The sequence below is a fragment of the Oncorhynchus gorbuscha genome, linkage group LG22, assembly GCF_021184085.1.
Source record: "Oncorhynchus gorbuscha isolate QuinsamMale2020 ecotype Even-year linkage group LG22, OgorEven_v1.0, whole genome shotgun sequence".
Taxonomy (NCBI): Eukaryota; Metazoa; Chordata; class Actinopteri; order Salmoniformes; family Salmonidae; genus Oncorhynchus; species Oncorhynchus gorbuscha.
The window spans coordinates 47,383,502-47,397,990 of NC_060194.1; the positions used below are offsets into that span (position 1 = coordinate 47,383,502).

The 14,489-nt window shown below is 49.2% G+C and overlaps 1 protein-coding gene across 1 annotated transcript in view; it reads left to right on the forward strand.

Moving 5' to 3' along the window:
- Positions 1-14,489, forward strand: part of LOC124009457 (receptor-type tyrosine-protein phosphatase mu-like) — a 234,387-nt gene that overhangs the window by 77,321 nt on the left and 142,577 nt on the right. The window contains exon 5 of the mRNA XM_046321268.1: positions 296-476. Within this exon, the coding sequence (XP_046177224.1) occupies positions 296-476 (181 nt within the window). The remainder of the gene's footprint in view (positions 1-295; positions 477-14,489) is intronic.

Below are 14,489 nucleotides of genomic sequence, written 5' to 3' on the forward strand. Positions count from 1 at the left end.
CGGGATTCAGTAGCCCTGGTGTATATACGGTAACTAACACCGGGATTCTGTAGCCCTGGTGTATATACGGTAACTAACACCGGGATTCAGTAGCCCTGGTGTATATACGGTAACTAACACCGGGATTCAGTAGCCCTGGTGTATATACGGTAACTAACACCGGGATTCAGTAGCCCTGGTGTATATACGGTAACTAACACCGGGATTCAGTAGCCCTGGTGTATATACGGTAACTAACACCGGGATTCAGTAGCCCTGGTGTATATACGGTAACTAACTTCCAACTTTAATCCAGGTGGAGTACCGTACCGTGTCAGGGACCATGTATGACCTGCAGCCTGTGGACAAGACCACCCATAAGATAGGTCACCTGACACCAGACACAGACTATGAGATCAGTGTGCTGTTGACCAGGCCCCTGGATGGAGGGACTGGGGCCCCCGGGCCTCCTCTCAGGGCCAGGACCAAGTGTGCCGGTGAGTCCTGAAGAAAGTTATATACTAAACACACACACACGTAACCTGTACTCCATACCCCATAACCGGTAGGCCATACCACATTACCCGTACGCCATAACCGGTAGGCCGTACCACATTACCCGTACCCCATAACCGGTATGCCGTACCACATTACCCGTACCCCATAACCGGTATCCCGTACCACATTACTCGCACCCCATAACCGGTAGACCGTACCACATTACCCGTACCCCATAACCGGTAGGCCGTACCCCATAAACGGTAGGACGTACCACATTACCCGTACCCCATAACCGGTAGGACGTACCACATTACCCGTACCCCATAACTGATAGTCTGTACCACTTAATCCTTTACCTAACTGGTAGACCGTACCACATAACCGGTAGGACATACCACATTAACCGTACCCCATAACTGGTAGTCTGTACCACGTTTCCCATACCCCATAACCGGTAGACCGTACCACATAACCTGTACCCCATAGCCGGTAGTCCGTACCACATAACCGGTAGGACGTACCACGTAACCCGTACCCCATAACCGGTAGTCCGTACCACATTACCCGTAACCCATACCACGTAATCCGTACCCCCATAACCGGTAGGCCGTACCCCATAACCGGTAGGCCGTACCCCATAACCGGTATCCCATACCACATAATCCGTACCACATAACCGGTATCCCATACCACATAACCCATACCACATAACCGGTATGCCGTACCACGTAATCTGTACCCCATAACCGGTAGCCTGTACCACCTTTTTTCCGTACCCCGTACCCTGTACCCCATACCACGTAACCCGTAATCCATACACCGTAACCCGTACTCTGTAACCCATACTCTGTAACCCGTACTCCATACCCCGTAACCCGTACTCTGTAACACGTACTCTGTAACCCCGTAACCCGTACTCTGTAACCCGTACTCCATACCCAGTAACCCGTACTCTGTAACCCGTACTCTGTAACCCATACTCTGTAACCCCATAACCTGTACTCTGTAACCCGTACTCCATACCCCGTAATCCGTACTCTGTAACCCGTACTCTGTAACCCCGTAATCCGTACTCTGTAACCCATAACTCTTAACCCATAACCAATTACCCATAACCCGTAACCAATAACCCGTAACCCATAACCCATAACTCGTAACCCATAACCAATTACCCATAACCCGTAACCCATAACTCGTAACCCATAACCAATAACCCGTAACCAATAACCCGTAACCAATAACCCGTAACCTATAACCCGTAACCAATAACCCGTAACCCATAACCCGTAACCTATAACCCGTAACCCATAACCCGTAACCTATAACCCGTAACCAATAACCCGTAACCTATAACCCGTAACCTATAACCCGTAACCAATAACCCGTAACCCATAACCCGTAACCTATAACCCGTAACCAATTACCCATAACCCGTAACCAATAACTCATAACCAATTACCCATAACCCATAACCCATAACCAATAACCCATAACCTATAACCCGTAACCAATAACTCATAACCAATAACCCATAACCCATAACCCGTAACCAATAACCCGTAACCCATAACCAATTACCCATAACCCTTAACCAATTACCCACAACCCATAACCCATAACCAATAACCCGTAACCAATAACCCATAACCCGTAACCAATTACCCATAACCCATAACCCGTAACCAATAACCCGTAACCAATTACCCATAACCCGTAACCAATAACCCGTAACCAATTACCCATAACCCATAACCTGTAACCAATAACCCGTAACCAATTACCCATAACCCATAACCCGTAACCAATTACCGATAACCTATAACCCGTAACCAATAACCCATAACCCGTAACCAATTACCCATAACTCGTAACCCATAAATCGTAACCCATAACCCGTAACCCATAACCAATAACCTATAACCAATTACCCATAACCCGTAACCCATAACCAATAACCTATAACCAATTACCCGTAACCCATAACCCGTAACCAATAACCAATAACCCATAACCCGTAACCAATAACCCGTAACCCATAACCCGTAACCCATAACTCGTAACCCATAACCAATTACCCATAACCCGTAACCCGTAACCAATAACCCGTAACCCATAACCCATAACTCGTAACCCATAACCAATTACCCATAACCCGTAACCCGTAACCCATAACTCGTAACCCATAACCAATAATCCGTAACCAATAACCCGTAACCAATAACCCATAACCCGTAACCAATTACCCATAACCCATAACTCGTAACCCATAACCCATAACCAATTACCCATAACCCATAACTCGTAACCCATAACCCGTAACCAATTACCAATAACCCATAACCCGTAACCAATTACCCCGTAACATAACCCATAACCAATAACCCATAACCAACCCATAACCTATAACCCATAACCAATTACCTATAACCCATAACCAATTAACCCGTAACCCCCATAACCCGTAACCAATAACCCGTAACCCATAACCCGTAACCCATAACCCATAACCAATAACCCATAACCCATAACCCGTAACCTATAACCCATAACCCGTAACCAATAACCCGTAACCAATTACCCATAACTCGTAACCAATTACCCATAACCCATAACCAATTACCTATAACCCATAACTCGTAACCCATAACCCGTAACCTATAACCCATAACCCATAACCCGTAACCTATAACCCATAACTCGTAACCCGTAACCCGTAACCTATAACCCATAACCCGTAACCCATAACCCGTAACCTATAACCCATAACTCGTAACCCGTAACCTATAACCCATAACCCGTAACCCATAACCCGTAACCCATAACCAATAACCCGTAACCTATAACCCATAACCCGTAACCCATAACCCGTAACCAATTACCCATAACCAATTACCTATAACCCATAACCAATTACCCATAACCCATAACCAATTACCTATAACCCATAACCCGCAACCTATAACCTCACTCAAGGTCGGAACCAAGTATGACGTTGAGTCCTACCTTACACAGTTACTTAGATAGAGATGGTGGTACCGTTATGAATTGAGATCTATGCATGGTAACTTTCTCCTAACCAAAACAACACTGAACTTGTCAGGTTTTGAAGGAGGCGATCTCAATCATTTAATGAATCTTACTTTTAGCCAAGAGTTCTGTTGTTGTTTGTGTATTGTGTTGACGTTATGACGGCTGTCTGTTGTCAATCAGAGTGTCTACTTCAACAGCAACAGGGAACATCTGGTGTTATGGGTACTAACATTGTCACTTTAACGCAGGCATTAGCAGGGACGCCTTATATGTACACAAACAGTATGAAGACCCTTAATGATACAAATTGCCCTTCTCACAACATTAACCCTGCTAAATACTCCATGAATACCTTACTACAAGAACACAAGGCTGCCTCCCCAATGACACTCTATTCTCTACACAGAGACCTGGTCAAAAATAGTGCACTATATAGGGAATAGAGTGTCATTTGGGACACAGGTCCAGCTCTACTTAGAGTAGGAAACAAACCCACAGCCTCAGCACTTTCTAATTCCATTTCCTGTCCAGAGAAGTGAAGTGCTGATGGAAATGAGATTTTCCTCCCTCCCGGCAGTGTGTCGTAACCAGGGCCGTAACCAAGTTCCTGACCCCCTTGGTGAAGGTCGTTTTCCTGCTTCTCATTTTGGGGCTGTGTGATAGGCTGATGGGGATGGATGGTCGCTACCTGGTTAGCCTTCATAGCGGGGCCTGGCGCTGTAGCTCTCGCTCTCTCTCTCTCGCTCTCACACAGACACACACACCCTCCCTCCCCCCTTGCCCCCTTTCCCCCTCCCTCCATCCCACCACCCTCTCCCCCTCCACCCCCTCCATCCCACCACCTCCCTCCCTCCATCCCACCACCCTCTCCCCCTCCACCCCCCTCCATCCCACCACCTCCCTCCCTCCCACCTCCTTCTCCCCCTCCATCCCACCACCCTCTCCTCTCCCCCTCCATCCCACCACCCTCTCCTCTCCCCCTCCATCCCACCACCCTCTCCTCTCCCCTCCATCCCACCACCCTCCCTCCACCATCTCCCTCTCCGTCCCACCACCCTCTCCCCCTCCACCCCCCCTCTCCCCCTCCACCCCCCTCCATCCCACCACCTCCCTCCCTCCCTCCCACCTCCTTCTCCCCCTACATCCCACCACCCTCTCCTCTCCCCCTCCATCCCACCACCCTCTCCTCTCCCCCTCCATCCCACCACCCTCTCCTCTCCCCCTCCATCCCACCACCCTCCCTCCACCATCTCCCCCTCCATCCCACCACCCTCCCTCCACCATCTCCCCTCCAAACCACCACCCTCTCTCTCTCCATCCCACCACCCTCTCCTCTCCCCCTCCATCCCACCCCCTCCCTCCACCATCTCCCCCTCCAAACCACCATCCTCTCCCCTCCAACCCACCACCCTCTCCCCCTCCATCCCACCACCCTCTCCCCCCTCCATCCCTCCACCCTCCATCCCTCCACCCTCTCCCCCCCTCCATCCTCCCTCCCTCCACCCTCTCCCCCTCCATCCCTCCACCCTCCATCCCTCCACCCTCTCCCCCTCCATACCTCCACCCTCCATACCTCCACCCTCTCCCCCTCCATTCCTCCACCCTCTCCCCCTCCATTCCTCCACCCTCTTCCCCTCCATCCCTCCACCCTCTCCCCCTCCATCCCTCCACCCTCTCCCCTCCATTCCTCCACCCTCTTCCCCTCCATCTCTCCACCCTCTCCCCCTCCATTCCTCCACCCTCTTCCCCTCCATCCCTCCACCCTCTCCCCCTCCATTCCTCCACCCTCTTCCCCTCTCTCCATCCCCAGTCAAAGGAGATTGATGTTTGAGGAAGCGCCTCTTGATCTTGTCTGGCTCTCTGCTGGTCATTCTCACACACACACACACACACACACACACACACACACACACACACACACACACACACACACACACACACACACACACACACACACACACACACACACACACACACACACACACACACACACACACACACACACACACACACACACACACACACACACTGACAGTCCGGCCTCACAGAGCACCTAATTGAACGGTTAGGGCTCAGAGGGCAGCTCTATACATCACTGTTCTTGTAGACGGAGACACACACACACACACACTCTCACTCTCCCAGGGCAGCTCCATAGATCACTGTGGTAATAGACAGATCCATAGTCTCTCTCTGCACTGCGGCTGGAGAAGGTTTGAATGGAAACGTGTGGGACAGGACTGTGCTTTATAGCCGTGTGTGTGCATGCGTGTCTGTAATTTACAGCGCCTGTCCGATGTTTGTTATTATTTATAGTCATTGCTTCTCGGTCACATTATGAATTGAGTAATATTTCCATTGACAAATATACACATTAAATTATAATACAACGATGAATGGGAGGATGAATGGGAGGATGAATGGGAGGATGAATGGGAGGATGAATGGGAAGATGAATGGGAGGATGAATGGGAAGATGAATGGGAGGATGAATGGGAGGATGAATGGGAGGATGAATGGGAAGATGAATGGGAGGATGAATGGGAGGATGAATGGGAGGATGAATGGGAGGATGAATGGGAAGATGAATGGGAGGATGAATGGGAGGATGAATGGGAAGATGAATGGGAGGATGAATGGGAGGATGAATGGGAGGATGAATGGGAAGATGAATGGGAGGATGAATGGGAGGATGAATGGGAGGATGAATGGGAGGGATGAATGGGAGGGATGAATGGGAGGATGAATGGGAGGATGAATGGGAGGATGCCAGACAGTGAGATGTTTCCTCTACTGCAGCCCGTGGGCCAGACAGTGAGATGTTTCCTCTACTGCAGCCGTGGGCCAGACAGTGAGATGTTTCCTCTACTGCAGCCCGTGGGCCAGACAGTGAGATGTTTCCTCTACTGCAGCCGTGGGCCAGACAGTGAGATGTTTCCTCTACTGCAGCCCGTGGGCCAGACAGTGAGATGTTTCCTCTACTGCAGCCGTGTGCCAGACAGTGAGATGTTCCCTCTACTCCAGCCGTGGGCCAGACAATGAGATGTTTCCTCTACTGCAGCCCGTGGGCCAGACAGTGAGATGTTTCCTCTACTGCAGCCCGTGGGCCAGACAGTGAGATGTTTCCTCTACTGCAGCCCGTGGGCCAGACAGTGAGATGTTTCCTCTACTGCAGCCCGTGGGCCAGACAGTGAGATGTTTCCTCTACTGCAGCCCGTGGGCCAGACAGTGAGATGTTTCCTCTACTGCAGCCCGTGGGCCAGACAGTGAGATGTTTCCTCTACTGCAGCCGTGTGCCAGACAGTGAGATGTTCCCTCTACTCCAGCCGTGGGCCAGACAATGAGATGTTTCCTCTACTGCAGCCCGTGGGCCAGACAGTGAGATGTTTCCTCTACTGCAGCCCGTGGGCCAGACAGTGAGATGTTTCCTCTACTGCAGCCCGTGGGCCAGACAATGATATGTTTCCTCTACTGCAGCCCGTGTGCCAGACAGTGATATGTTTCCTCTACTGCAGCCCGTGGGCCAGACAGTGAGATGTTTCCTCTACTGCAGCCCGTGGGCCAGATAGTGAGATGTTTCCTCTACTGCAGCCGTGGGCCAGACAGTGACATGTTTCCTCTACTGCAGCCCGTGGGCCAGACAGTGAGATGTTTCCTCTACTGCAGACTCGATTTATAAAGGAATACTACCCTCGGAACTCGGAAACCATAGTATTGTGTTTTTCCCATTAGTCCACTGTTAATACAATCACCACAACATGGTGCATGTCAGCAGCCAACTTTCCAAAAGCACTTTTGCAGTTTCCTTTCTCTTCGGCAACTGAGTTAAGAAGGACGCCTTCATCTCTGTATTGACTGGGTGTATTGATACACCACACAAATTCTATAATAGTTTGTAAGCTTTCCAATGATATCAAACTCAACCGTTTATCTTTTCCAATGAGGAAAATATGGCTGTCTCATGGTAGTGAGGTCAAAACCTTGTCTTTAACCATCCTATTGGAAAGTACAGGAGGAGCTTTAGGGCGCCCGAGTGGCGCAGCGGTCTAAAGGCACTCCATCTCAGTGCCAGAGGCATCACTACAGACCCTGGTTCGATGCCAGGCTGTATTACATTTACATTTACATTACATTTAAGTCATTTAGCAGACGCTCTTATCCAGAGCGACTTACAAATTGGTGCATTCACCTTATGACATCCAGTGGGACAGTCACTTAACAATAGTGCATCTAAAACTTAGGGGGGGTGGGGTGAGAGGGATTACTTATCCTATCCTAGGTATTCCTTAAAGAGGTGGGGTTTCAGGTGTCTCCGGAAGGTGGTGATTGACTCCGCTGTCCTGGCGTCGTGAGGGAGTTTGTTCCACCATTGGGGGGCCAGGGCAGCGAACAGTTTTGACTGGGCTGAGCGGGAGCTGTACTTCCTCAGTGGTAGGGAGGCGAGCAGGCCAGAGGTGGATGAACGCAGTGCCCTTGTTTGGGTGTAGGGCCTGATCAGAGCCTGGAGGTACTGAGGTGTATCACAGCGGTCTAAAGGCACTGCATCTCAGTGCTAGAGGCGTCACTACAGACCCTGGTTCGATTCCATGCTGTATCACAGCGGTCTAAAGGCACTGCATCTCAGTGCTAGAGGTGTCACTACAGACCCTGGTTCGATTCCAGGCTGTATCACAGCGGTCTAAAGGCACTGCATCTCAGTGCTAGAGCCGTCACTACAGACCCTGGTTCGATTCCAGGCTGTATCACAGCGGTCTAAAGGCACTGCATCTCAGTGCTAGAGGCGTCACTACAGACCCTGGTTCCAATCCAGGCTGTATCACAACCAGCTGTGATTGGCCCCAGTGTCGTCCGGGTTAGTGTTTGGTCGGGGTATTTCTTCATTGTAAAAAATATTTTTTTCTTAACTGACTTGCCTAGTTAAATAAATGCAATTTAAAATAGTGATTTAGTTAGCCCTGTACAACAGAACCAATGGGTCCATGTTCTACTGATTTAGTTAGCCCTGTACAACAGAACCAATAGGTCCACGTTCTACTGATTTAGTTAGCCCTGTACAACAGAACCAATAGGTCCATGTTCTACTGATTTAGTTAGTCCTGTACAACAGAACCAATGGGTCCACGTTCTACTGATTTAGTTAGTCCTGTACAACAGAACCAATGGGTCCACGTTCTACTGATTTAGTTAGTCCTGTACAACAGAACCAATGGGTCCATGTTCCACTGATTTAGTTAGTCCTGTACAACAGAACCAATGGGTCCATGTTCCACTGATTTAGTTAGTCCTGTACAACAGAACCAATGGGTCCATGTTCCACTGATTTAGTTAGTCCTGTACAACAGAACCAATAGGTCCATGTTCTACTGATTTAGTTAGCCCTGTACAACAGAACCAATAGGTCCATGTTCTACTGATTTAGTTAGCCCTGTACAACAGAACCAATGGGTCCACGTTCTACTGATTTAGTTAGTCCTGTACAACAGAACCAATGGTCCAATGTTATTGTTGTGTTATGAGTTGTCACGAAAGGCTTTACCCCGGGGTCCTATCGCTAAGTGCACTTACCTACTGGCCTCCCATCAGGTGGTGGGCAGGTATAGCAGGAGGTAATGCATTATGGGATTGACAGACGGGTTTACACAGGGAACAGTCTTCTCCATCCACTGTAGGGAAGAAAAAGAGTGTGAAACGTCCCTCCAGTTTATTCTTTTTTAAAATTCAACCTTTATTTAAGTAGGCAAGTCAGTTAAGAACAATTTCGTATTTACAATGACGGCCTACACCGGCCAAACCCGGACGAAGCTGGGGCCAATTTTTCACAGCCCTATGGGACTCCCAATCACGGCTGGTTGTGATACAGCCTGGATTGGAACCAGGGTCTGTAGTGACTCCTCTAGAACTGAGATGCAGTGCCTTTAGACCGCTGTGATAAAGCCTGGAATCGAACCAGGGTCTGTAGTGACTCCTCTGAACATGTGTTACAACTTTCTTTTTTCTGTCTTCTGGTAACTATGACTTTTAACCCGACTCACTCATCAACTGTCAAATCACACCAGTCCTGGTCTGTAAGAGGGGAAGGATTGGTTCTATTCTCTCAGAATCAGAGCTGTGTATTGTGAACATGTTGAGAGATTGGTTCTATTCTCTCAGAATCAGAGATGTGTATTGTGAACATGTTGAGAGATTGGTTCTATTCTCTCAGAATCAGAGATGTGTCCTGTGAACCTGTTGAGAGATTGGTTCTATTCTCTCAGAATCAGAGATGTGTATTGTGAACATGTTGAGAGATTGGTTCTATTCTCTCAGAATCAGAGATGTGTATTGTGAACATGTTGAGAGATTGGTTCTATTCTCTCAGAATCAGAGATGTGTATTGTGAACCTGTTGAAGGATTGGTTCTATTCTCTCAGAATCAGAGATGTGTATTGTGAACCTGTTGAAGGATTGGTTCTATTCTCTCAGAATCAGAGCTGTGTATTGTGAACCTGTTGAGAGATTGGTTCTATTCTCTCAGAATCAGCTTGGGCTGAGTTGTTAACTCTAGTTGAAGAACATGTAGAGGACACGAGTCGGGTACATGGTTGCTCGTGGTCTCGTGATAGATAGCCCTGCCTACGACATAATCAGTGTCAACCCTCGGCCCAAAAGGGAATTTAGTCTTGGTTAAGGCGTTGTTCCTCCTGCGGTTCACACACCGCTCGTGACACACACACAGACTCTAGTGAGTCTCTACCCTCCCTCTGCCCTCCAATGACCCTCACCACCCATCTGTTAACTGTATCTACACTGACCCTCACCACCCATCTGTTAACTGTATCTACACTGACCCCCACCACCCATCTGTTAACTGTATCTACACTGACCCTCACCACCCATCTGTTAACTGTATCTACACTGACCCCCACCACCCATCTGTTAACTGTATCTACACTGACCCTCACCACCCATCTGTTAACTGTATCTACACTGACCCTCACCACCCATCTGTTAACTGTATCTACACTGACCCCCACCACCCATCTGTCGACTGTATCTACACTGACCCTCACCACCCATCTGTTAACTGTATCTACACTGACCCCCACCACCCATCTGTCGACTGTATCTACACTGACCCTCACCACCTATCTGTTAACTGTATCTACACCGATCTACATGACGTTCATTTGTTACACCTTGCCAACACCAAGCCTCCATCTCTATATCCTCTCCATCAGTCCTGGCCGACTACACCACATGGCAGTGTAGACTCATCATGTATGGTTTCATATTTACCATTCTGGTTGGCTGTATGACGCTATTTAAAACAGGGGAAGGGGAGGCGCTAACCACAATGAGTGTAATGCTGATTCCAACCCTCCAGTGTAATTTCAGTTCCTCCCGGAACCAGATAAACTGAGGGACCTCTGCGCTCAACAACAACACTGAGTTTCAGTGCACTGTACAGGAAATAGGGCCTCTGGTCAAACGCAGTGCACTATACAGGAAATAGGGTCTCTGGTCAAACGCAGTGCACTATACAGGAAATAGGGACTCTGGTCGAACGCACTGTACAGGAAATAGGGCCTCTGGTCGAACGCAGTGCACTATACAGGAAATAGGGCCTCTGGTCGAACGCAGTGCACTGTACAGGAAATAGGGCCTCTGGTCGAACGCAGTGCACTATACAGGAAATAGGGACTCTGGTCGAACGCACTGTACAGGAAATAGGGCCTCTGGTTGAACGCAGTGCACTATACAGGAAATAGGGCCTCTGGTCGAACGCAGTGCACTGTACAGGAAATAGGGCCTCTGGTCGAACGCAGTGCACTATACAGGAAATAGGGACTCTGGTCGAACGCAGTATACAGGAAATAGGACCTCTGGTTGAACGCAGTATACAGGAAATAGGGACTCTGGTCGAACACAGTGGACTATACAGGAAATAGGGCCTCTGGTCGAACGCAGTGCACTATACAGGAAATAGGGCCTCTGGTCGAACGCAGTATACAGGAAATAGGGACTCTGGTCGAACGCAGTGCACTATACAGGAAATAGGGACTCTGGTCGAACGCACTGTACAGGAAATAGGGCCTCTGGTCGAACGCAGTGCACTATACAGGAAATAGGGCCTCTGGTCGAACGCAGTGCACTGTACAGGAAATAGGGCCTCTGGTCGAACGCAGTGCACTATACAGGAAATAGGGACTCTGGTTGAACGCAGTATACAGTAAATAGGGACTCTGGTTGAACGCAGTGCACTGTACAGGAAATAGGGCCTCTGGTCGAACGCAGTGCACTATACAGGAAATAGGGACTCTGGTCGAACGCAGTATACAGGAAATAGGGACTCTGGTCGAACGCAGTATACAGAAAATAGGGACTCTGGTCGAACGCAGTATACAGGAAATAGGGACTCTGGTTGAACGCAGTGCACTATACAGGAAATAGGGACTCTGGTCGAACGCAGTATACAGGAAATAGGGACTCTGGTTGAACGCAGTGCACTATACAGGAAATAGGGCCTCTGGTCGAACGCAGTATACAGGAAATAGGGACTCTGGTTGAACGCAGTGCACTATACAGGAAATAGGGACTCTGGTCGAACGCAGTATACAGGAAATAGGGCCTCTGGTCGAACGCAGTATACAGGAAATAGGGACTCTGGTTGAACGCAGTATACAGTAAATAGGGACTCTGGTCGAACGCAGTGCACTATACAGGAAATAGGACCTCTGGTTGAACGCAGTATACAGTAAATAGGGCCTCTGGTCGAACGCAGTATACAGGAAATAGGACCTCTGGTTGAACGCAGTGCACTATACAGGAAATAGGGACTCTGGTCGAACGCAGTATACAGGAAATAGGGACTCTGGTCGAACGCAGTATACAGGAAATAGGGACTCTGGTCGAACGCAGTATACAGAAAATAGGGACTCTGGTCGAACGCAGTATACAGGAAATAGGGACTCTGGTCGAACGCAGTGCACTATACAGGAAATAGGGCCTCTGGTCGAACGCAGTGCACTATACAGGAAATAGGGACTCTGGTCGAACGCAGTGCACTATGCCGGAAATAGGGCCTCTGGTCGAACGCAGTGCACTATACAGGAAATAGGGACTCTGGTCAAACGCAGTGCACTATACAGGAAATAGGGACTCTGGTCAAACGCAGTGCACTATACAGGAAATAGGGACTCTGGTTGAACGCAGTATACAGTAAATAGGGACTCTGGTCGAACGCAGTGCACTATACAGGAAATAGGACCTCTGGTTGAACGCAGTATACAGTAAATAGGGCCTCTGGTCGAACGCAGTGCACTATACAGGAAATAGGGACTCTGGTCGAACGCAGTATACAGGAAATAGGGACTCTGGTCGAACGCAGTATACAGAAAATAGGGACTCTGGTCGAACGCAGTATACAGGAAATAGGGACTCTGGTTGAACGCAGTGCACTATACAGGAAATAGGGACTCTGGTTGAACGCAGTGCACTATACAGGAAATAGGGACTCTGGTCGAACGCAGTATACAGGAAATAGGGACTCTGGTCGAACGCAGTATACAGGAAATAGGGACTCTGGTTGAACGCAGTATACAGTAAATAGGGACTCTGGTCGAACGCAGTATACAGGAAATAGGGCCTCTGGTCGAACGCAGTATACAGGAAATAGGGACTCTGGTTGAACGCAGTATACAGTAAATAGGGACTCTGGTCGAACGCAGTGCACTATACAGGAAATAGGACCTCTGGTTGAACGCAGTATACAGTAAATAGGGCCTCTGGTCGAACGCAGTATACAGGAAATAGGACCTCTGGTTGAACGCAGTGCACTATACAGGAAATAGGGACTCTGGTCGAACGCAGTATACAGGAAATAGGGACTCTGGTCGAACGCAGTATACAGGAAATAGGGACTCTGGTCGAACGCAGTATACAGAAAATAGGGACTCTGGTCGAACGCAGTATACAGGAAATAGGGACTCTGGTCGAACGCAGTGCACTATACAGGAAATAGGGCCTCTGGTCGAACGCAGTGCACTATACAGGAAATAGGGACTCTGGTCAAACGCAGTGCACTATACAGGAAATAGGGACTCTGGTCAAACGCAGTGCAGTATACAGGAAAGAGGGACTCTGGTCGAACGCATTATACAGGACAAAGGATTCCATTTGGGATGTAGACCTATAGGCTGATAGAGCGTCACTCCTACCTAAGGCTGATAGAGAGTCACTCCTACCTAAGGCTGATAGAGAGTCACTCCTACCGAAGGCTGATGGAGAGTCACTCCTACCTGAGGCTGATAGAGAGTCCCTCCTACCTGAGGCTGATAGAGAGTCCCTCCTACCTAAGGCTGATAGAGAGTCCCTCCTACCGAAGGCTGATGGAGAGTCACTCCTACCTAAGGCTGAGCTGCTGCAACGACACACCAGGCCCGTCCGTTCTGATGAGAAGAGAGGAGGGAGGAGTTTAGTGGGATTAACGCTTTTTTCCCCTCCTTCTAATTAATCCCATTGTTGCCTTTTGAAGTCTGAATAGAGAGTCACTCCTACCTCTGGGCTCCAGATAACATTGGTTTGTCTCCCGCTGATTGGTCCCTGGTCATGTGACCTATAGACTTCCTATAGTGTCTGAGGCAAGGTGAATGAAGACCTGGGAATTTGTGTCCTTTTGTCAGGCAGAGAAAAAGCAGTATAGATTGAGTTTGGTGTTGTGGTGGAGGAGCGGAGGGAGGAGAGGAGGAAGGCTATCATAGGGGAGGAGGAGAGGAAGGCTATCAGAGAGGAGGAGCGGAGGGAGGAGAGGAGGAAGGCTATCATAGGGGAGGAGGAGAGGAAGGCTATCAGAGAGGAGGAGCGGAGGGAGGAGAGGAGGAAGGCTATCAGAGAGGAGGAGCGGAGGGAGGAGAGGAGGAAGGCTATCAGAGAGGAGGAGTGGAGGGAGGAGAAGAGGAGGAGAGGAAGGCTATCAGAGAGGAGGAGGAGTGGAGGGAGGA